This window comes from Panthera leo, chromosome A1 (genome assembly GCF_018350215.1).
Source record: "Panthera leo isolate Ple1 chromosome A1, P.leo_Ple1_pat1.1, whole genome shotgun sequence".
In the NCBI taxonomy this organism is placed as follows: domain Eukaryota; kingdom Metazoa; phylum Chordata; class Mammalia; order Carnivora; family Felidae; genus Panthera; species Panthera leo.
Genome location: NC_056679.1, coordinates 172,874,119 through 172,896,284, shown reverse-complemented (window position 1 = coordinate 172,896,284; position 22,166 = coordinate 172,874,119). Strand labels below are relative to the sequence as shown.

Sequence of the window (22,166 nt, the reverse complement as noted above, 5' to 3'; positions counted from 1 at the left end):
AAGAATGGTCAGATGGAACCAGCCTGTAAAGTACCTCACAGGCTGTGCTAAGGAGATTGCTCTTTCTTCAGCATTATATGTGAATGTTACAGATTTAAAAAAAAAAATTTTTTTTAACGTTTATTCATTTTTTAGAGAGAGAGAGAGAGTGAGCGGGGAGGGCAGAGAGAGAAAGGGAAGGAGACACAGAATTCGAAGCAGGCTCCCACCTCCGAGCTGTCAACACAGAGCCTGATGTGGGGCTCAAACTCATGACATGAGGTGAAGTCGGACTGAATGTTACAGCATTTAAGTAATAAAAAAAATAGGGGATGACAGCTGTTACACTCCTAAGTCATTAAAATCGTAAGTGTGAATGATCCTGCCCTGAGTGAAAGCATGTGTAGAGTGAGAAGCAGGCGGACAACAGTACTTAGGGCATGCCCACATAGAAGAACTACTGGAAGGTGAGGAGGAGCTAGTCAAAGAATGGCTGTGAAGCCGGGGGCAGTGGGGTGTCATAAGCAGTGGCAGATGTGGCAGAGAAACCAAGGAGGTCCTGGCGTGAAAAGAGACAGTTGTATTTGTCAGTGAGGAAAGGCTTGACTTTTTGCCAGAGGGTGCCATACTAAACCAGGTTGAAGGGTGCCTGGGTACCAGTATACGCTATTTCTTATAGAAGCCTGATACCATGGAAAAGAGGGCAGTAGTTGAAGGGAGGATATTGTAGGGTCAAGAGGAAGAACATCTTGAGTGTTGGTAGGATAAAGGTTAAAAACCACATAGAGAAATAAATTCTTATAACAGAAGAGGGAATCATTGGAGGAGTACAGTTATGGAACAGGAGAGAATAATTTTGAAGAGGCAAAAAGATAAAATAGGAATGTTCCTTGAAGTTGGGAGGCAGAAGAAGGAAGCTGAAGTTTTTTTCTTACATTGGTGAGAATGATGGGGAAAGGTGGTCTCTCACTTGAAGGATAGAGTGTAGGTTTAGAGTAGCACATGTGAGAACAAGAGACAGAATTAACTTGTGTCTTTATTTATTTATTTTTTTTTTAATTTTTTTTTTTTTTAATATTTATTTTTGAGACAGAGAGAGACAGAGCATGAACAGGGGAGGGTCACAGAGAGAGGGAGGCACAGAATCTGAAACAGGCTCCAGGCTCTAAGCTGTCAGCACAGAGCCCGACGTGGGGCTCGAACCCACGGACCGTGAGATCATGACCTGAGCCGAAGTCGGACACCCAACCGACCAAGCCACCCAGGCGCCCCAACTTGTGTCTTTAAATAAGTGGCTCTGTCACATTGAGTTATCTCATCTTTCTGCCACTACTTTTAGTAGCGTGTGAATAAAAGCTGGAAGACAAGATAGCTGTGGGTCATTTTGTCCCTGCATGGTGGGCTTTTTGATCATTATGGAAAATAGTGCCATCCAGCCCTGTAAATGAAATTTAGAAAAAAATGTTTTGGTATGTGCATATCTCTTATCCTAATCTTAGAGCTTCTTGCCTTTTGTGCAAATGATCCAGTTTTGCTAGTCTTACCTTTTTTTTTTCTTAATATTTTATTTTATTTTTGAAAGAGAGAGAGAGAGTACGAGCAAGAGAGGGGCAGAGGGAGAGGGAGATAGAATCTGAAGAAGACTCCAGGCTCTGAACTGTCAGCACAGAGCCCAACACGGGGTTCAAACTCCTGAACCGCAAGATCATGACCTGAGCCGAAGTTGGATGCTTAACCGACTGAGCCACACAGGCACCCCACTGGTCTTATCTTTATTATAATGTGATATTCTCTGACCAAGTTAAGGCAAAACTATTTTTTTTTAAGTTAGCCTCACTGAAGTATAATTTACCTATTATAAAATGCACTCATTTTCATGTATGTTTTGATAGGTTTTGATAAAATTTATATACATCTGTGTAACCACAACCATGGAGAAGATTTAGAACATTTCCATCACTTCAGAAGGTTCTCTTGTACTTATTACAGTTGATCCTTATGCTCCTCTCTCCCCCAAATCTTATTTCAGGCAAATAATGATCTGCTTTCTGGTACTACACATTAAATTTATCCTTTTTAAGGGTTTCATATATAGAAGTGGAACAAAACATATATAGTTTTTTGTGTCTGGCTCCATATAACATTTTTGATGCTCATCTATGTTAATGTGTGTATCAGTAGTTCATTCTCTGTCTTAAAATAGTTTATTGAGGTATAGTTGATGTACAATAAACTGCACAAAGTGTAGTTTGATATGTTTTGACATATATATGTCTGTATGTGTATATAACACCTTGTGAAACCATCCCTCAGCATAGTTAATTTGAGATTCAACAACATTGTTGCAGGTTCATTCCTTTTTATTGCTGGGTAGTATGCCATTGTATGGATATATCACAGGTGGTTTATTCATTCATCTATTGATATACATTTGGGTTGTTCTCAGGTTGGGGTATTACTAATAAAGCTGCTGTGAACATTCAAGTCTTTGGATGGACACATTTTCTTTTTACTTGTGTAAATACGTAAGGGTGGAATGGCATGGTAGGTATATGTTTAATTTTTAAGAAACATTCAAACTGTTTTCCAAAGTGTTTGTACCATTTTAAATTTTCATCAGTAATGCATGAGAGTTTCAGTTCTTTCACATCTTCATCAACACTTGGTATTGTCAGTCTTTTTAAATTTAGCCCTTCTGACAGATGTATCACGGTATCTCATTGTGATTTTATTTTTAAATATTTATTTTGAGAGAGAAAGAGCAAGCGTGTGCACACGTGCTCAAGGAAGGGCAGAGGGAGGGAGAGAGAATGCCAAGCAGGTTCCACCCTGTTAGCACAGAGGCTGATGCAGGGCTTGATCCTATGAATCGTGAGGTCATAACCTCAGCCGAAATCAAGAGTCATATTCTTAATCCACTGAGCCACCCAGGTGCCTTCTCATTGTTATTTTAATGTGTATTTCTTTCTTTCTTTTCTTTCTTTTCTTTAATGTTTATTTATTTTTGAGAGAGCCAGAGACAGAATGCAAGTGGGTTAAGGGCAGAGAGAGAGGGAGACAGAGAATCCGAAGCAGGCTCCAGGCTCCGAGCTGTCAGCACAGAGCCCAACGTGGGGCTCGAACCCATGAGCTGTGAGATTATGACCTGAGCTGAAGTCGGATGCTCAACCGACTGAGCCACCAAGGTGCCCCTTAATGTGCATTTCTTAATGATGAATGATATTGTGTATCTTTTTTGTTTTTGTTTATATATATATACTTTTAATAATTTTTTAATGTTCATTTTTGAGAGAGAATACAAGCAGGGATGGGGCAGAGAGGATGGTTACAGAGGATCCAAAGTGGGCTGTGCACTGACAGCATGGCTCAAACTCAGAAACCATAAGATAATGACGTGAGCTGACATGAGACGCTCAACCAACTGAACCACCCATGTGCCCCTGTGCATCTTAATGTGCTTTTTTGACATCTTGATGAAGTGTCTGTTCAGATCTTTTTTTTTTTTTAATTTGTTTATTTTCTTACTTTTGAGTTTTAAGAGCCCGTTGTATATATTCTGGGCACAAGTTCTTTATCTGATACATACTTCTAAAATTATTCTACCAATCTGTGGGTTGGTCTTTCATTTCCTTAATGGTGTCTTTTGAAGAGCAGTTTTTAATTTTCATGAAATTCAGTTTATTAGTTTGTTCTTTTTAGAGATTTTGCTTTGGTGTCATATTGAATAAATCTTGCATAATCCAGTGTCACAAAGCTTTTCTTTGTTTTCTAATGAAAATTTTATAGTTTTAGGTTTCATATTTAGGTCTATGGTCTAGTTTGAATCAATTTTTGTATAGGACGTGAGGTAAAGAGTTATTATTTTTGAGAGTAGGAAATTTTACTCTGGTTTTAGTAAAGATGAATAGAGTAAGAATAAAGGAGTCATTTCTTACCCTATTTTCCTAATGGGGAGTGACTGTCCCGTAATTTAGGTTATTCTAATCTAATATTGGCTGTGAGTTACTTGGCATTAGACAGTAAGTAGTTTGCTTCTTTCCAAATGCATAATTAAAAATTTTTCCTAAAATCATTATTAGTTGGGTAAACTTACTATTTATAGGTGAGATGGGCTATTTTAATGAGCTTCTATTTCCAGCAAGTGTCAGAGGCAAGTTAGATGTGTCTTTCAAGCCTGAGCTTTTTCCTTTACATTGTATTGCTTCTCAGAGAGAGGTGGATTTTTTTTTTTTCTTTTCTTAAACTTTGTATTACAGAAATCCTCAGACACTCAGGGTACCTGGGTAGCTCACTCAGTTAAGCATGTGACTTTGGCTCAGATCATGATCTCACTGCTTGTGAATTGGAGCCTGCTTCGGATTCTGTGTTTCTCTCTCTCTCTCTCTCTCTCTCTCTCTCTCTCCCTCTCCCTCTCCCTCTCCCTCTCCCTCTCCCTCTCTCCCTCCCCCTCTCCCCCCCTCCCCCACTCTCGCTGTTTCTCTCTCAAAAACATAAGAAAAGAAAGAAATCCTCAGACATTTATAAAAGTAGAACAGTGTAAAGATTCCCCCCGTATTCATCACTTAGCTTCAGTACTTATTGGTGTTCTACCTCTGTTTACCCATGTATTTCAAAAGGTGTAACAGTTACTACTTAAAGATATATATCTAATGTGTAGCAAAATTATACAGTACCCAGTCTCATTTAAAAATTTTCCAATTTGTTTCAAAGATGTCTTTTTATAGTGTTTGAATCAAGATACAGATAAGGTTTTCTTTATTTTTTGATATGTCTCTTAATTTCTCTTAATCTACAACATTACTACTCCCACCCTATTTTTAAGTGTCGTTTATTTGTTGAGACAACGGTGATTTGTCCTACTCAGTTTTCCACATTGTAAATTTGGTTGATTGCATCTTTGAGGTGTCCTTTTAACTTCTTCCTCTATCTCTTCCGTATTTCCTGGAAACTTGTAGTTAGATCTAGAGGCTGAATTAATTTCAGGTCAGTTTTCTTCTGGCAGGAATGCTTTGTACGTAATGTGTAGTTCCTATTGTGTCACATTAGCAAGCAAACATTGTCAAGATTTTCTCAGTAGTGATTGATTGTTCAGTGGGTTCACGTTGTCATCCTAATCAGTCTCTTAGAAAGTTCTTTACTGTGATATTGTGATTTATACTAAGAAATGTGTATTTTGGTCTTTAGTTTATGGCACAGAGCTCCCAAGACCTTGGTCTCTCCTAAGGGGTGAGAGTGATAAAGATGTCCTTTGTGTGTATTTTATTATGTTAATGAAAGACACACCTAAGGATGGGGGCTTGATTGCCAGAAGAACCCATCCTGATTAGAGGGCTAGAACTTTCATTCCTAGCCCCCTAATCTCTAGCGAGGAAAAAGGGCCAGAGGTTGAATCACTGGCCAGTGGTTTAATCCGCCACGCCTATGCAATGAAATCTCCATCAAAACCTAAAAGGGTGGGTTTCAGAGAGCTTCTGAATGATTAGTGAACATGTGGAGATTAAGAAGAAGGTGGTGCCTCTTGGAGAGGGCATGAAAGCTCCATACCCTTTCCTCATATCTTGCCCTATTTGTCTCTTCCATTTAGCTGTTCATGAGTTACAACCTTTTGTAATAAACCGGTGATCCAGTAAATAAATAAAAATCTTTCTCTGTGAGCCATTTTAGCAAACTAATCAAACCTGAGGAAGACAGGGTCATGAGAACCTCTGATATATAGCCAGTCAGAAGTATAGGTGACAACCTGGACTTGAGAGTGGCATCTGAAGTTGAGGATGGGGCACTCATGTAGAACTGAGTCCTTAATCTGTGGGATATGATGTTATTGCCAGGTATATAGTCTCAGAATTAAGTTGAATTGTAAGATACCTAGCTGGTGTTGGAGAATTGCTTGCTGGTATGGGAACTACCCTTCCTGCTCCCCCCCACCCACACACACACATACTCACATGCATACACACACCCCATATTGGAACTTCGTACAGAATTGTGTACTTACAAACTTTCATCTAATGCTTTAGCATTGGATGAACTCTTAAATTGGTGTTAATTTATTACTTTATTTCGGTTTCCCAGGAATCCATACCTGTTTTGTTTGTAAGCAGAGTGGGGAAGATGTTAAAAGGTGCCTTTTGCCCTTGTGTGGAAAGTTTTACCATGAAGAGTGTGTCCAGAAGTATCCACCCACTGTTATGCAGAACAAGGGCTTCCGGTGCTCCCTCCACATCTGTATAACCTGCCATGCTGCTAATCCAGCCAGTGTTTCTGCATCTAAAGGTATGAGTTTCTCACATGGACCAGTCTAATTGTAGAACCTCGCTTTCATTGGCAATGTGTATTTCCAGGTGCTATCTGGCATCTCTTCGTGGCCTCTCTAGCTTTTGTCAAGAGTGTCAGCATTTTATGTGAGAGAGAGGAGAATAATGGACTAGTCTAGCAGTTCCCACATTGTATTCTGTGGAGCCCTAATGTTATGTGGTGGTTTGAAATATTTCGATTTCTTAGTTTGAGAAAATATTGTGCTACATGCCTTTCTCCCCCTACTCCATTAGACCAAAGTGTATTATTCATTTCCTATGGACCCTTTATATCTATGGTTGTCAGATGTGATATCATTCAAACATGAATTTAGGGTAGAATTGAGGTTTTTGTTTTGTGTTGGTTTATTTTTTTTTAAATGGAAACTTCTATCCTAAAACCTCTTTCCTGCATTATAGTTAGATTGAGAGCTAAAGTTTCCAAAACTGCCTATAGTTCCAGGTAAATTCAAGTTTTTAGGTCTATTCTCATTGGGAAAACAGTCATTTATTTCTGTTCAATAATAATAGGGTCTCTTACTAGTTTTCCCAAGCCAAATATTGTGTCTCTACTATTAAATGCTTGTGTGCCCACAGAGCCCTCATTTCTCCCATAGGGGATTGAGGAGGAAAAACGTAGCATGTTTTGCTTTTGTTTTGCCTTTGCTTTTAATTAGACTGGCAGTACCTTTTGTAATATGATTCCTTGGACTTATAGATCTCCTCACTCTTAAGTACAGTAATTTAACTTCCTTGATCAAAATTACAGTTTAACCATCAGTTTACCTTCCCATTTTTAGTTGCTATTGTAGATTACATTTAGATGATTTGGTAATGGTTTCTATTTGGTGTGATACATGTTAGAGGACATATTTTATCTGGAAGGGGTTCATTCACCTTAAAGTTCCGGCTTTAAGAATCACATAGTACCAAGCAATATTATTTATTAGTCTTTCTCTCTCCCAGCTGGCCTTCTTTCTGATTGTGCACATCCCTTCTATTTAGTCTGAGGCTGATTCCAGGTTTCCTAGGAGTCTAGGCAATGGATTATATAGGGTTTTTCTTGATGAGGCAGGCTCACTTAATAGTCGTGAGATCTGACTCTTTGTGGCAACTTATCACATAGCTCCCATCTGAGCTTTTCATAGTGAATTATGTGTTTTATCATCCCTTGTCCTAGTAGTGTTTCCTTCTATTAGTGACATTTTCTCAGTGCTGACAAAGATTTCAGTAACTCGTGTTGTTTTATATTTAATCTCTTTGTTTTTTGTCTGCTACTCTGGTTTTCCTGCTTGTAATTTTAGGTCGTCTCATGCGCTGTGTCCGTTGCCCTGTGGCATACCATGCCAATGACTTTTGCCTGGCTGCTGGGTCCAAGATCCTTGCATCTAATAGTATCATCTGCCCTAATCACTTTACACCTCGGCGGGGCTGCCGAAATCATGAGCATGTTAACGTTAGCTGGTGTTTTGTATGCTCAGAAGGTAAGACATGACTGCTTAATGTATGAATAGTCTAAAAAGAGGTTAATACAATATTTTAAGTGCAACAAAAATCATTTTCTTCACATTGTTAGTAGAGAAAATATTGGGATGTAATGTCTTGAACTTAGGATAACATAGCAGAACTTTTAAACTTGTTTTTTTTTCCCTGATAAGGGAGAGGTTTTATTTTGTTATTTTGAATAATGACCTTATTTTCATTAAAATGATAAATGAAACAAAGAGAAAGATAAGGGAAAGGAAATAGAATCACCCTTGGAAAATGGGGGAATGTGATCAAACAGTACAAACTTCCAGTTAGAAGATTGGTAAGTTTGTGGACTTAATGTACACCACGGTAATTATAGTGACTAATACTGTATTGCATATTTGCAAGTTGCTAAAGAGAGTAGGTCTTAAAAGTTCTCACTACCACCAAAAAGAAAAAATTATAATTATGTGAGATGTTTGATATGTTACCTAACCTTAGTTGGGCAATCATTTCACAGTATATACATCTAGTCATTATGTTGTACACTTTATATACAATGTTATGTGTTAAATAAACTGGAGGTAAGGAATAATAATTAATAAATAAATAATCCCAAATCGTCCCAAGTTCCACCATCAGAAAAAATCATTACTTAATTTTAAGTGATACTACATAAGACATTTGTGCACATAAGCAGATAGCAGGGTTATATATCTAGATAGAAATAGTTCTAGAAGATGGTATTATATTGTACAATTGTGTTTCTTTTTTGTTAAATCGTTTATTCATGAATATAAAAGGAAAGTGAAGGAATTTATGAACATCTATTAAGTATTTCTTAACTGTTAGAGGTATTCCTAAAAGTTCTTCTAAAGTGGAAGAAAAATAAATTTTATATCTTTATATATTTTTTTTCTTCAACTTAAAACATACTTCTTTGATAGAGTTAGTGTTAAGCTTCTACATTTTCTTTCAGTTCCTCACAGCCTGATTTTTGCTAGTTATTGTAAGTGGATGGTTTAGTAATCATCACTACTCTATTTACTATGGTGCTTATAATTCTGATTTCCTTATTTTAATTTTTCTTTTGGTTGACTGAACTTCTAGGAAGCACCCAGAGGTGCTTATTTCTCTGCTTGAGGCTATCCATCATTTGCCTCTATACTAGAAGCATGTGTTGGGTTACTATAAAACAGGATATGTGTTCTTTTTCTAAGACTGTTGTGGACATTGCTTCACTGTTTTTTCTGGTGTTGATGGTGACACCAGTTCTCATGTAGTTTCTTCATTACTTTTCAAATTGACTAAATTTTATTGATTAGTAATTTAGGGGGAACAATTTCTCTCACTTTTCTGTTTTTTTAATACTTATTGGCTATGCAATTTCATGAAAACTTGGCTGGTTATGAACATTCTGAGGGACTCATTTAAAAAGTCAGTATGTCTAATTGAATGAACATCCCTCTTGAGAAATTTGGATATACTAAATAGTGCTAAAGTCATAGAAGAAGGTTTTTCATCTGCTTTATATGATTGAAGTGGTCAATTTGGACTTTTTTTGTGCTCTTAGAAGATTCATGTAACATGACAATTTAAGGAAAAGATACACTTAGAGGACATGGTTTGTATCCTCAAACCATTCTATGCTGCTAATATAGAATAAACAAAAAGCACGTTAAGTGCACTTATGGATAAAGAGGGAAGCCTTTGGGGTAGAGATGTTTTAATTCACAAAGAGGACGTTCTTTTTGTTCTTCTAATACCTGCTCCTTATAAACACTGTCTTGTGAATACTGCTGCCTATTTATTATACCACTCTTCTTTTGTTTAGAAGAAAGTTAAAGACAAGAGTTTGGTATTTAATAGCTTTTAAATATAACATTCTGGGGGCACCCAGGTGGCTCAGTCAGTTAAGCATCCGACTCTTGATGTCGGCTCACACCACGATCTCACAGTTCGTGGGATGGAGCCCCACATCGGGCTCTACACTGAAAGCGTGGAGCTTGCTTGGGATTCTCTCTCTCCCTCCCTCTCTCTCTCTCTCTCTCCCCCCCCCTCCTCCCCCCTCCTCCCCCCTCCTTCTCCCTCTCTCTCCCTCCCCCTCCCTCTCCCTCCCTCTCTCTCCCTCCCTCCCTCCCTCCCTCCCTCTCCCCCTCTCCCCCTCTCCCCCTCTCCCCCTCTCCCCCTCTCCCCCCCCCGCCCCCCGCCCTCTCCCACTTGCTTAGTCTCTCTCAAAATGAATAAACTTTAAATACAACATTCTGTAATTCTACTCTTAGAATAAAAACAGGTGTCTGGGAGGCTGAAGTGTAGGCTCCAAAAGTTTTCCGCATTTCTTGGAGATGGGACGATGAAACAGTTTCAACATTAGACCATTTCTAACTCCAGAATGGGATGAAATGAATAAAAGCGAGAGTGCCCATGTGATAGCATTCCTAACATGGAGCATCCGAACTGAAAAGCTACTGAATCCATTAATGGATATACATAATGGTAACTGAGTTTCCGAGAAAACTTAGTAGCTGCAACAGTAGCAGCTTTCAAAGTGTAGGCCCTTTCAGAGGCTTCCATGAAATCATAACTCTTTTCATAATAATAATAGTAAGATACTACTTGCCATTTATAATTTGTTGACATTTACACTGATGGTTCAAAACTAGTGGTGGGTAAAACTGCTGCACCTAATAGAAATCAAGGCAGTGGCTCTAAACCATATAAGTAGAAGCAGTCCCTTGTGTTCTGTGTCACCACACACTCTCGGTTTTTTTAAAAAAAGTTTCACACAAGACTATTCTTTTTTTTTTCAACGTTTTTTTTTTTTTTTTATTTATTTTTGGGACAGAGAGAGACAGAGCATGAACAGGGGAGGGGCAGAGAGAGAGGGAGACACAGAATTGGAAACAGGCTCCAGGCTCCGAGCCATCAGCCCAGAGCCTGACGCGGGGCTCGAACTCACAGACCGCGAGATCGTGACCTGGCTGAAGTCGGACGCTTAACCGACTGCGCCACCCAGGCGCCCCCACACAAGACTATTCTTATATAATAATTAATTTTATTAAATATCAATCCTCAGGTGAACATTGTTTTTAATATTCTGTATTATAAAATGGGAAGTGCATATAAAGTGGTTCTTTTGTATACTGATGGTTATCTTAAGTTAAAGCACTCATGCAATTGAGTTGCAGTCTGAACTAGCTGCCTTGTTCATGGAATGCCAGTTGTAGTTGTAAGAATTACTGTGACAAACCATGGCTCTTCACACTTGGATATTCGTCAGACATTTTCTTGAAAATGGATAAAAGTGAGCCTGTTTTCAAGGAAAACACACAGACAGAAGTCGTTGCCAGTGATAAAACTTGAGCTCTTAAGTGAAAATTAGAATTTGGAAAACTGGTAACTATCACCCTGAAGCTTAACAGCTTTTTAGTATTATTGTGAAACCCTCATGATATGAATAACTGATATTATAATAGTATATAATGAAATAGATCAACATTTGGAAGATATACCTAATTCAGCAAACTAGTATTTTCCATATGACCAATGTGCAATGTGCACATTAAAACGTTAAAAACCATGCATATATAAAAGATCCATTCAAAGTGCAAGACAGATCAATGAATTTTAATGTAGTAGTACTAAAAGTTTATTGAAATTATTTCAGATTTGACATTGCAACTAAAGTCTACCCTGTGGAGTTTTAGTGTATAGATAGTATCAAAGAAGGAATTTGTATATGTCTTGAACAAGTTACTAAAATAGTCCTTTTTTATAAGTATTTATCTGAGAAAGAACAGATTTTCTTCATGTGCCTCAACCAAACAGCGTATTGCAATGAATTCAGTTTAAAATATTTGTAAAAATGTGAAACACTGAGCCCCATTAACATTTATTTTGGAAAATATTTTTTTTACAAAATTTATATTAATAGAATTTGATATTTTTAAATGAATTAGTAAATATTTAAAAATTTTCTTAATTTTGATTTCTGTTTAGTAAATATACATGTTTTTAGCTTACATAAACAAAATTTATTTTGGGATCTCCAAGAATATAAAGTTGTCATGAGGCCAGAAAGCCTGAGACCTGCTAGACACGAACATATATTTTGCTAAGGCTTTACCCTCACTAACTCTTCAGGACAAGACTTGGAGTTACATGTTTGAGTCTAGCATGTTTGAAGCATGCTCATTTGTGGCCTTAAGGTATTTATTATATTCCCTAAATATGATTCCTCTTTACCTGAAATTCTTTACAGTCTGTAACCATGAGGATTTCAGCTTCAGACATATAAATTGAATCACTTTAAGTGAAAATCTTTAGGAAGTGAAAATTCCTTGTCATTGCAATATGTGTAATTATTCTGGTGTCTGAAAACCTCAATGGAGAAGGGAGAACATACATTTAACTGAATTTTAGGGCAACAAATCACTTTAGTACCTGTGACTTTTTTGTCAATTGTGAAAATCATAGGTATTTCATTTGTTGTAGATATCTTAAAGTATTTTGCAGTCATTGCTACTGCTAGATCTTATTTTTGCATTACAAAGAAACATAATTTTTTGTTCTAACATTTTGATAATTATATCTTAATGTAACATTGTCTTTCCAATCTATATGTTAGGTTTATGCATTTATAAATGTTACTCTGAAAAGAGCCCATAGGTGTCAGAGTACCAAACATAAAAATGATTAAAGAGTAATTTCAAAAGAGGGAAGGAACTGACCATATGGAGACTGTGTATGTGTCAGACACTACTGGGCCATTTTTTCACTTATCTAGTCTTCAAATAGATGTGATTGTGGAAAACATCACTGAGGAAATGATACCTTAGCAAGAAAAGTGAATTCCCTAAGGTCATATGATCTTGGTGCTCAAAATTGACATCACTTAAAATTTGTGCTCTTCATACTCTGGTCATTGTGTGTCACTGGTATCCTTTTTATTTGGTGTGTCTCTGGTGTGTGAAGAGAAAGAAATAAATATGTGTGCATGTATATATTTTTAGAAGTTGATTTTTTTAAATTTTTTAAATGTTTATTTTTGAGAAAGAGAGACAGAGCGTGAGCAAGGGAGGGATAGAGAGAGAGGGAGACACATAATCCGAAGCAGGCTCCAGGCCATCAGCACAGAGCCCAACATGGGTCTCAAAGTCATGAACCGTGAGATCATGACCTGAGCCAAAGTCGGCTGCTCAACCGACTGAGCCAGCCAGGCACCCCAGAGGTTGATTTCTGACCTCATTGCCCTAACCTCATTTTGCCAGTAAGATCTCATATTTATTTGTTGTGAATCTAACAAACCCCCAAGGTTGTGGTTCACAGGAATATTGGAGAGGGAATAAATGCTCTTGTAGAAAATCCTTTCTGGATAAATTACTAAGTCCTTAGCTGAGAGATAAATAATTGGTTAGGAGCAAAAGCTATTTCATCTGGGTCATGATATGCGGCCTTGTGATTCTGAGTGCCAGATTTTTTGATTCCTACAGGAGGCAGCCTTCTGTGCTGTGATTCTTGCCCTGCTGCTTTTCATCGTGAATGCCTGAACATTGATATCCCTGAAGGAAACTGGTATTGCAATGATTGTAAGGCAGGCAAAAAGCCCCATTACAGGGAAATTGTCTGGGTAAAAGTTGGACGATACAGGTGAGTGAGCATGAAGGAGACTGACACTCTTTTTTTTTTTTTTACCATCCTCTGTTTCTTGGGATCTTAAATACAGTGTTTAGCTTTTTTTTTTCTTTAAATTTTTTTAAAAATTTTTCTGATTAAGCAAGGTGCACCCCCCATTAATTTTTTCATTATAAAAGAAAAAAACTCATTTTCTGTTTTGTGATTATAGGAATAATACATATTCTCTGGAAAATTCATGAATGAAAACAAACCCATAACAAGGAAGATACATTGCTAATATTTTAGCATATTTACTTGAAGACACACCAATGCATGTTCCCTCAAAATAATTAGCCCTATGGTTTATGTGTCTTTTCTTTTTTTTAATTATTTTTGTTGATCATGGAATATACAGAAGAATATCATAACATGCATGATTTAAGAGAATCAGAAATTTACCTTTCTGATACATACATAAGTACATACCTATGTATGTTCCTCCCATTTAAAGAAATAGCATATTGCTGGTACTTGAGGCTCCCTCCATGACCCTTTCTGAATATACTGTTGCCCCACTCCTAGCAGTAACGACTGTACAACATTTTGTGTTTTTTATTCCTTTGCGTTACTATATGTTTACACATGTATAATGTTTTGTTTTGCACGTTTTAGACCTTTATGTAAAGGAATTGATGCTATATTTTCCTGCTACTTGCTCTTTTCATTCACTATTATGCTCCTGAGATTTATAGTGGTTAGTGTAGTGCTCTAGTTCATACTTTGCCATTCTCCATTTCTTTTTCATATAGACTTCCGATATAGTGTAGTTAATTTATCCATTTTCCTGTTTGGAGCAGTTTGTCAGTGTTCCTTAGTGTACATGCACAGGAGTTTTTCTAGGATAGGGGTTTCCACCTTAAATAACTAATGCCAAATTGTCTTCCTAAAGTGGACATGTAAAGTATTAATTTACATGTATTTTATTTTATTTTTTATTTTATTTTATTTTATTTTTTTATTTTAGGGGTCAATTCTTGGTGTCATTTTTCTATATGCCTAACAGTTTTTTAAAAGCCAAATTGTATTTCATTGTATCATGTGCCATAGTTACCTTATCATTCATTCCCTTCTTGTTGAACATTTAGATTGCTGTCCACGTTTTCATTCTTAAAGATAATTCTTCAGTGAACATTATAGTCAAAAGCTTTGTTCATATCTATGTGATAATTATTATTTTGTTAAATTATTGTTTCCTTTTATAGATTCTTTAAACTAGAATAACTGAATCTAACTTTATATGTGAGTATATCTATGAAGGTGGGCGTTTTCAGCACATACTACTTGTTTGTTCTCTAGTTAGATTGTAAAAGTGGCTAGGTTGGACTTTAATGTGGATAGACCTTGTTATTCCTTATTCCTGTCCTAAAAAGTAGCTTGTTTCCCTAATTATTCTGCAGCCTTCTAAAGGTTTCCTTGCTTGTTTTCACCTTTCCCAGGTGGTGGCCAGCTGAGATCTGCCATCCTCGAGCTGTACCTTCCAATATTGATAAGATGAGACATGATGTTGGCGAGTTCCCTGTGTTATTCTTTGGGTCTAATGACTATCTGTGGACACACCAGGCTCGAGTCTTTCCCTATATGGAGGGTGATGTGAGCAGCAAGGATAAGATGGGCAAAGGAGTGGATGGGACATATAAAAAAGGTAACTTTATCCTTTTTGTTTCTCAGGCCATCACAGATCTCTGTTACCCAAGTATTTGTTCTGTTATGTGTTAGAATTCACATATATTCCATTAGCTGCTGTGTTCTGATCTCTGGGGCATTATGTAGCTACAGCTATAGGATTTTACAGGGAACTTGATCCACATAGCTCATTATTTTTAGCCTAACCTTTAGGTAACTAGAATTTCCTTGAGGGAGTTTTTTTTCGGTTTATTTATTTACTTTTGAGAAAGAAAGAGAGATAGAGAAAGCCTGAGTGAGGGAGGGGCGGAGAAAATTCCAAGTAGGCTCTGTGCTTTTAGCCCACAATGTGGGCCTTGATCCCACGAACCTTGAGATCTTGACCTGAGCTGAAATCAAGAGTGAAACGCTTTAACCAACTGAGCCACCCATGTGCCCCTTGAGGGAAGTGTTTTATCAGTTCTGTTTTCTCAGCATCTTATCAAGTACTGGAACTTTGGAACTATTTTATAGCATAAACAGTATAGTTTGTTAGACAAGAGTCAGAATCTCTAGTAGAGTTGTTTGTTCCACAAGGTTTTTGTTTTTTGTTTTTTTTGTTTTTTTTGTTTTGATTTGTTGGGAAGAAATAAAATTCACCAGAAGTTAATAAAGGAAAATATTGAAAATGAAAGCATTAATGTTCTGAATCAAAAGAGATTTTTTTTAAGCTGGCCTGGTAGTGAAGGAATGAGGACATTTGGGGCTAGGAGGGGTTGAATCAACTATGAGCCTCAGTTTTCTCTTACTGTATAATGAGTAAAGGTTGCTTTGAGAATTCAGTGAGATAATAAAAACATCAACCACAGAGCACATAGTTGAGTTGGTATGCCATCAACAATAATTACTTTCTTCCTTTAGCTGTCCTTTGAAAGACAGTATAAGTATCTCTTATTTCTTAATTTATTTGGACATTGACATATGTAAGATTTTATCTGCATGGTGAGGTGGAGATTCTAAACAAGTGAAACTTTCGGGGCACCTGGGTGGCTCAGTTGGTTGAGCCTCCGACTTTGGCTCAGGTCATGATCTTGCAGTTCATGAGTTCAAGCCTCACATTGGGCTCACTGCTGTCAGCTCGTAGCCCACTTTTAACCCTTGGTCCCCCTCTCTCTGCCCCTCCCCAACTTGTGCTGTCTCAAAAATAAACATTTAAGGGTTATCTGGGTGGCTCAGTCTGTTAAGTTTCTGACTCTTGGTTGCAGCTTAGGTCATGATCTCACAGTTGGTGAATTTGAGCTCTAAGTTGGGCTCTGTGCTGACAGAGTTTTCTCTTTCCCTCTCTCTGTGCCTCTCCCCAGCTTGGGCTCTCTCTCTCTCTCTCTCTCTCTCTCTCTCCCCCCCAAAATAAATAAATAAACTTTAAGTTTAAAAAAATAAACATTAAAAAATAGTGAAACTTTTTGATTAGATGAAGATTCTTTATAAGATTGTAAGCAGGTAAAACTTTCTTGATGAGGAATGAGAATGATGTCCATAGGGAACAAGTTTCACAAAGGTTCCATTTGCCTCATGTCATTTCATTGGGTCCTCACTTATCTGTTGACCATGTCATTTCTGTGCAAATATGAGCTGTTAGTATTAATACTATAGGAGCTTGGCTCTTGAGTCTTGTAATCTTGGATGATCGGGGACCAGTTTAGCAACATCTTTGTCTGCATAGAGCTGGCCACCACGGAGGCTGGGGGAGAAGGTCGAATTGTAGGGAATACCACAAGTCTGAGCCCACTAAAGCTCTGGGATTCTGCTCTTTCTATGCCTCTACCCTGGGCTGGCTGGGTACCTCTGCCTTCAAAGAATACACGTTTTTATGGGCAAATTCGAGATCTAAGCAGTCAAAATGCCATTCTTTGAGTGTTGTGGCAAAAATGTGCATGGTGTGCTATGGGAACAGACCAAGAGAAAGCATAACTGTGCTGGGGATCAAAGTTAGAAGTCCTGGATGGTTTTTTTCCAAGTGACTTTGAAGAGCGAACCATAATAATAGTTCTCATTTATTGTTTGCCAGACCCTGTTCAGGTTTTTTTCTGCTTTAAGTCCTTGTGATACCCCCTGTAAGTTAGATGTTATTATCCTTATTTTATAGATGAGGAAACTAAGGATCATAAAAGTAAAAATTACTTACCCAAGGTTCCAGTGCCAATAAGTGATAGAGGAAGGTTTCAAACTCTAGCAACTGGACCCCAGAATCCAAACTCTTAAGCCCTACTCTGCCTGCAAAGAAGTTAACAAATGGGGGACACCTGGGTGGCTCAGTTGGTTAAGTGTCCCAACTTCAGCTTTGGTCATGATCTCACGGTTCGTGAGTTTGAGTCCTGCATCAAATTTTCAGTGATTCTGTCTCCCTCTCTCTCTGCCCCTCCCCCCAGGCATGCTCTTTCTTCCCCTCCCTCCCTACCCCCTCCCCACCTCTAAAAATAAACTTTAGGGGCACCTGGGTGGCTCAGTCAGTTAAGCATCTGACTCTTCATTTCAGCTCAGGTCATGATCTCAAGGGTCATGAGTTTGAGCCCCACGTCGGGTTCAGTGCTGATAGCACAGAGCCTGCTTGGGATTCTCTATCTCTATCTCTCTCTGCCCTTCCCCAGAACACTTGCTCTGTCTCAAAAATAAACAAACATTTAAACTTAAAAAAAAAAATTAACAGTGAAAATGTTAACAAGACAGCATATGTGAAAGTATACATTAAATCTTTAACAAACTGAGTTAGTGACCTCTATGCAGTACAGTTGAAGATGGGGTTGGGGAACACAGGGCCGTTTGCCAGAAAAGGTAGGTAAGTTACATGGTCAGAGCAGACTTTTTAGAAACTTTTGTCTAAGTAGAACTTGAGGACCATAAACGTGAGAGGCTATAGCCAGAATGTTAGTGAGATGGCTGTTTCAGTACTTCTGAACAGAGATGATAAGACTGTCACAGTGAAGTGACTCTGGGGTGGAGAGGATGATGAGTATTTGGATAGACATTAAGTAGACAGAGTAGGCAGGACATGGTGAATAATAGCATGAAGAAAGGAGTGATTATAAAATAAGAGGATTCAGGGCAACACGAATTCTGTTAGATGGTGACAGGGAAATGGAGAAAAAGGGGTGGATCAAAGGGGATATTTTCTTTAAATAGCTAACAGAATATGGGGAAAGCTGCAGAGAGGAAGGAGGGGAAAGAATTGGGATTCTTTTCAGAATTTTTAACCTGGTTCAGGAATAATGAATTCTAAAAAAGGAGAATGAATTAAAAATTAGTTTTACGTGGAAAAAGAAAGAATCTTAAGATTTTGTTGGACTTCTAAGATATTACACTCTTTCAAGCATATGAAAGTATAGTACTTGAATACAAATCAGCTATGAAGATCTGTTATTGTATCTTTATAGCTAATAGTTGATATTTACAGAATGAGCCTTAGGAGAGGAATAGGACAGGTACTCTAGAAAACTGGGTAAGAAGGAGAGGAAAACTTTAATTTTGAATTTCTTCCAAAGGAATGTAGCATGTTATTTGGCACTAAAGAGACGGAGTGTTTCTGGAGGCAAGAGGTTCAGAACTGAGGCAAGAATTTGGCTTAATGAAGGGCAGTGACTTTGCTGAACAGATGCAGTCTGGTTGTTAGGAGATGTTATTTGTGGGCTTTTTCAAATCATTTGGCTGGATTTGTTTTTGTTTTAAATTTTCCTCTGAAGGTGGTAGCCTGCATTGTGCCATTTAATGGTGGATTATGTTTTGTATTAATGCTAAATCTGAATACCCTGGGAACTATAAATTAACTTGAAAATAGCAGTCATATATACTTCTTAATTTTCCATATAATGCTGGTTGAGTTTTGTGTAAAAGACATGGATTTTCTCCAACTTTAAAGGGGGAAAAAAAGGCAAAATGAACAAGTCCACCTAAGATTAAGTGACTTGTGCTGTGTGTTTTCTTAGCTCTTCAAGAAGCTGCAGCAAGGTTTGAGGAGTTAAAGGCACAAAAAGAGCTAAGACAGCTGCAGGAAGACCGAAAGAATGACAAGAAGCCACCACCTTACAAGCATATAAAGGTGAGAAAAGACCTCAGGAGACTCTGTCTCTAGGAGAGACCCTATAGATCTCTCTCTCTCTCTTCCTGCTGTGTTCATGAAGAGGATTGGAAGCACAAACACAGTTGCTTTTAGGTAGAGGTATGAACTTGAAAGAAGATAAAAAGTTCCAGAGCAGCATTCCTAGCACCTTGTCTACACTTTTATGTAAAATCAGTTGTGTTTTATAATTTTTTCTGTTGCTTTGGAAAGTCTTTTTATAGAAGTAGATTGGATTAGATTATGTGCACAGTCAATATCTTGCAGTTTGAAGGGGGTTCAAGAACCATGATAAAAAGTGATAAATAGTCCCGAGATAGTGTGAATAATACACAGGGTAAGTCTTCTTGGTAGTGGCTGATACTAAAGATATTTTAGGTGACCACTATGACTGGGTTTCCCAAGGTCAGTAAAGTTCCTGTTAGTTGTACCTAACCCTTAATGAACCTAGTAGAGTAAGAGTTCTCACTGTTTATCATCAGGGTCCTTCGGATCCTTTGCATTTGTTTATGTTTTAAGTCATTTTTATGAATAATTAAGAGAAGTTAAAAATACAGGAATAATGTAGAACAAATTTACTAGACATTTCAACAAGTATTTACTAAAACTTCTTTATTCTTTTTTTTTTCTAAGTTTTATTTATTTAAATAGGTAATCTCTACACCTAACATGGGGCTTGAACTCATGACCCTGAGATCAAGAGTCACACACTTAACTGAGCCAGCCAGGCACTCCTATAACCTCTTTTCAAAAAACCTTTTTAAGAAGTTAGTTGTGTTCAAACGTTAGAAGACATGAAAGAATACTATTATGAACTTTGTTAACAAAATGAGACTGTCCAGTTTCTTGTTGTACAGTATTTATGCTGATGTCATTCCTGAACACCATATTTCTTTTTTGTCTATAGAAATTTATTATTAGTATTCCCATTGATATTTGGGCTTCTAAAGTCTTCTAGTCTGAGGTTTCACTTAAAGATCAATTTCACCATCTTTAGAGGCTAATGTAGTCAAGTATATCCCAAATATTCCATGGGACATACCTAAACTAGAAACCTATTTTTTTTTTTTTTTTCAATCTGAAATTCAAATTTAATCAGGTGTCTGGGATTTTTATTTGCTCAATAAAGCAACCCTACTAAAAGCAGACTACAAAGATGTTATCTCGACTCTTTAATACATTCTGGAAAGATGATTTAGCACTTTGGGCAATGCCATACAGAAACTAAAATGTGAGTGTTGAACTCTTGCATGTACGAACTTTGGTGATTTCATTATTTTTCTGTTTTCTTGTCAGTTAAATCTTTATTGGCAGAGTTGGGAATCACTGATGAGTAACTATGAGTAATGATAAAATAGTGAAATGTTATGAAATATAGGAAATTAGGAACACTAAAATTCCATAATATAGCTTAGATTTTTAAAAGGGTTTTAATGGATGTACATGGTAGTTGCAAGATAGAATGAGGGTGGTTCCCCCCCTCCCCCTTTTAAAAAAAGGTAAATTTGGCTTTTGATCTTTGGAAGACCTGTAAGAAAGAATAAGATTAATAAAATATAAATCCTTACAAATAAAACTGATGAAAAGAGACTCAATCTAAAATTGAGTCTAAGTGGACACTGGTGGTGATATACTGAGAGTTAAGTGGAGTTATTGTGCATGGAGATATAATGCATAGAGATCTAAGTGTAGTTAGGCCTCAAAAAGGGGAAAGTAATCTGGTTTCCCACAGTCATAGATGTCAGATAATAGCAAGGGAGGCATTTCTGAGTAGCACGTCAACCATATTGAGCTGTTGAGAGAGAAACTTCTTGTGAGTGATCTAAATCACAGAATTTAGAAGCCAACTTCTTTCCTTCATACACCGTCCCACCTTTTTATAAACAAATATATTTCCAGGAAAAAGTTTTAGATCAAGGGTTGGCAAACTGTGGTCCATGGACCAAATGGCAAACCATTGGCAAACCAACCAACAGTCCATGGACCAAATCTGGCCTACTCTGGTTGGGAAAAATATAAAAATGAAAAGCAGGACATGAAGATTATATGAAATTCAAGTATCAGTATCCATAAATGAAGTTTTATTGACACTCATCCATGCTTCTTTAGAAATTGTCTTATGCTACTTTTGTGCTCCAATGACAGAATTAAGCTACATGCACCAGAAATCTATACCCTTCAGAGACTAAAATTTACCATCTAGCCATTTACAGGAAAAGTTTGTCAATCTCTGATCTAGAGTGAGCTAAATTTAACTGTACTTACATATTTATATTTTATTCTTACTAAACAATGTGTTTTTTTTTGTTTTGCTTTATGTTATGTTAGGCAAGAAACTTACTTGGGATTAGTAACAAATTAGATTAGATCTTCTGAATGATTGAAACATATTTTTATAGAAGAAAAGGAGTAGGATGAAAATTTTGTGGGAGGGAGGTCAGGTAAGGGTACTCATCTTGAGACAGGTGCATGTTCAAGTGCCCTATTTGTAGGACCTGCAGTCTGAGGTGATTGAACTTAGTCCTTACCTCTATACTTTTAGAATTTGCTTTCTTGAGTTTTGTGACTTCAGTGGTAATAGTATGCCTTCAATAGTATAACTTCATGTGGTAACAATATTCCTCCATTAATAAGAAGTTTACAATTTTTACCAGTATTTGAAAAATCTGGGAAGAGATCTGGTAGAGTTACATCCTTCTAAGGTGCTATCGAGAACTGGTTTGAAGACATTATATTTCTGCAAAGACAGTGGAGATTTTATGATATTGTTAAACAGTAGGCAAAAACTAAAATGTTAGAAATGAAACTTTGAGAATTTAGCGGGTGGAAATAACTTTTGTTAATCATAGTGATTTTAGATTGAATAGATAGGGTAATCTCAAATATTTGATGTGACAAATACTTAAAAGGGACATTAATAGGTGCCTAGCTGACTGAATCAGTTAAGCATCTGACTCTTGATTTCAGCTCAGGTCATGATCCCAGGTCGTGGGATCAAGTCCTGCATTGGGCTCCATACTGAGCATGGAGCCTCC

At 37.3% G+C, this 22,166-nt stretch overlaps 1 protein-coding gene across 4 annotated transcripts in view; it reads left to right on the top strand.

Annotated features, from left to right (window-relative positions):
- The window catches only part of NSD1 (nuclear receptor binding SET domain protein 1), a 141,858-nt gene that overhangs the window by 106,730 nt on the left and 12,962 nt on the right, over positions 1 to 22,166 (top strand). For all 4 annotated transcript variants that reach the window (XM_042945677.1, XM_042945669.1, XM_042945685.1 and 1 more), the window contains 5 exons: positions 6,052 to 6,252; positions 7,577 to 7,756; positions 13,235 to 13,391; positions 14,855 to 15,060; positions 19,001 to 19,113. In XM_042945677.1, the coding sequence (XP_042801611.1) occupies positions 6,052 to 6,252; positions 7,577 to 7,756; positions 13,235 to 13,391; positions 14,855 to 15,060; positions 19,001 to 19,113 (857 nt within the window). The remainder of the gene's footprint in view (positions 1 to 6,051; positions 6,253 to 7,576; positions 7,757 to 13,234; positions 13,392 to 14,854; positions 15,061 to 19,000; positions 19,114 to 22,166) is intronic.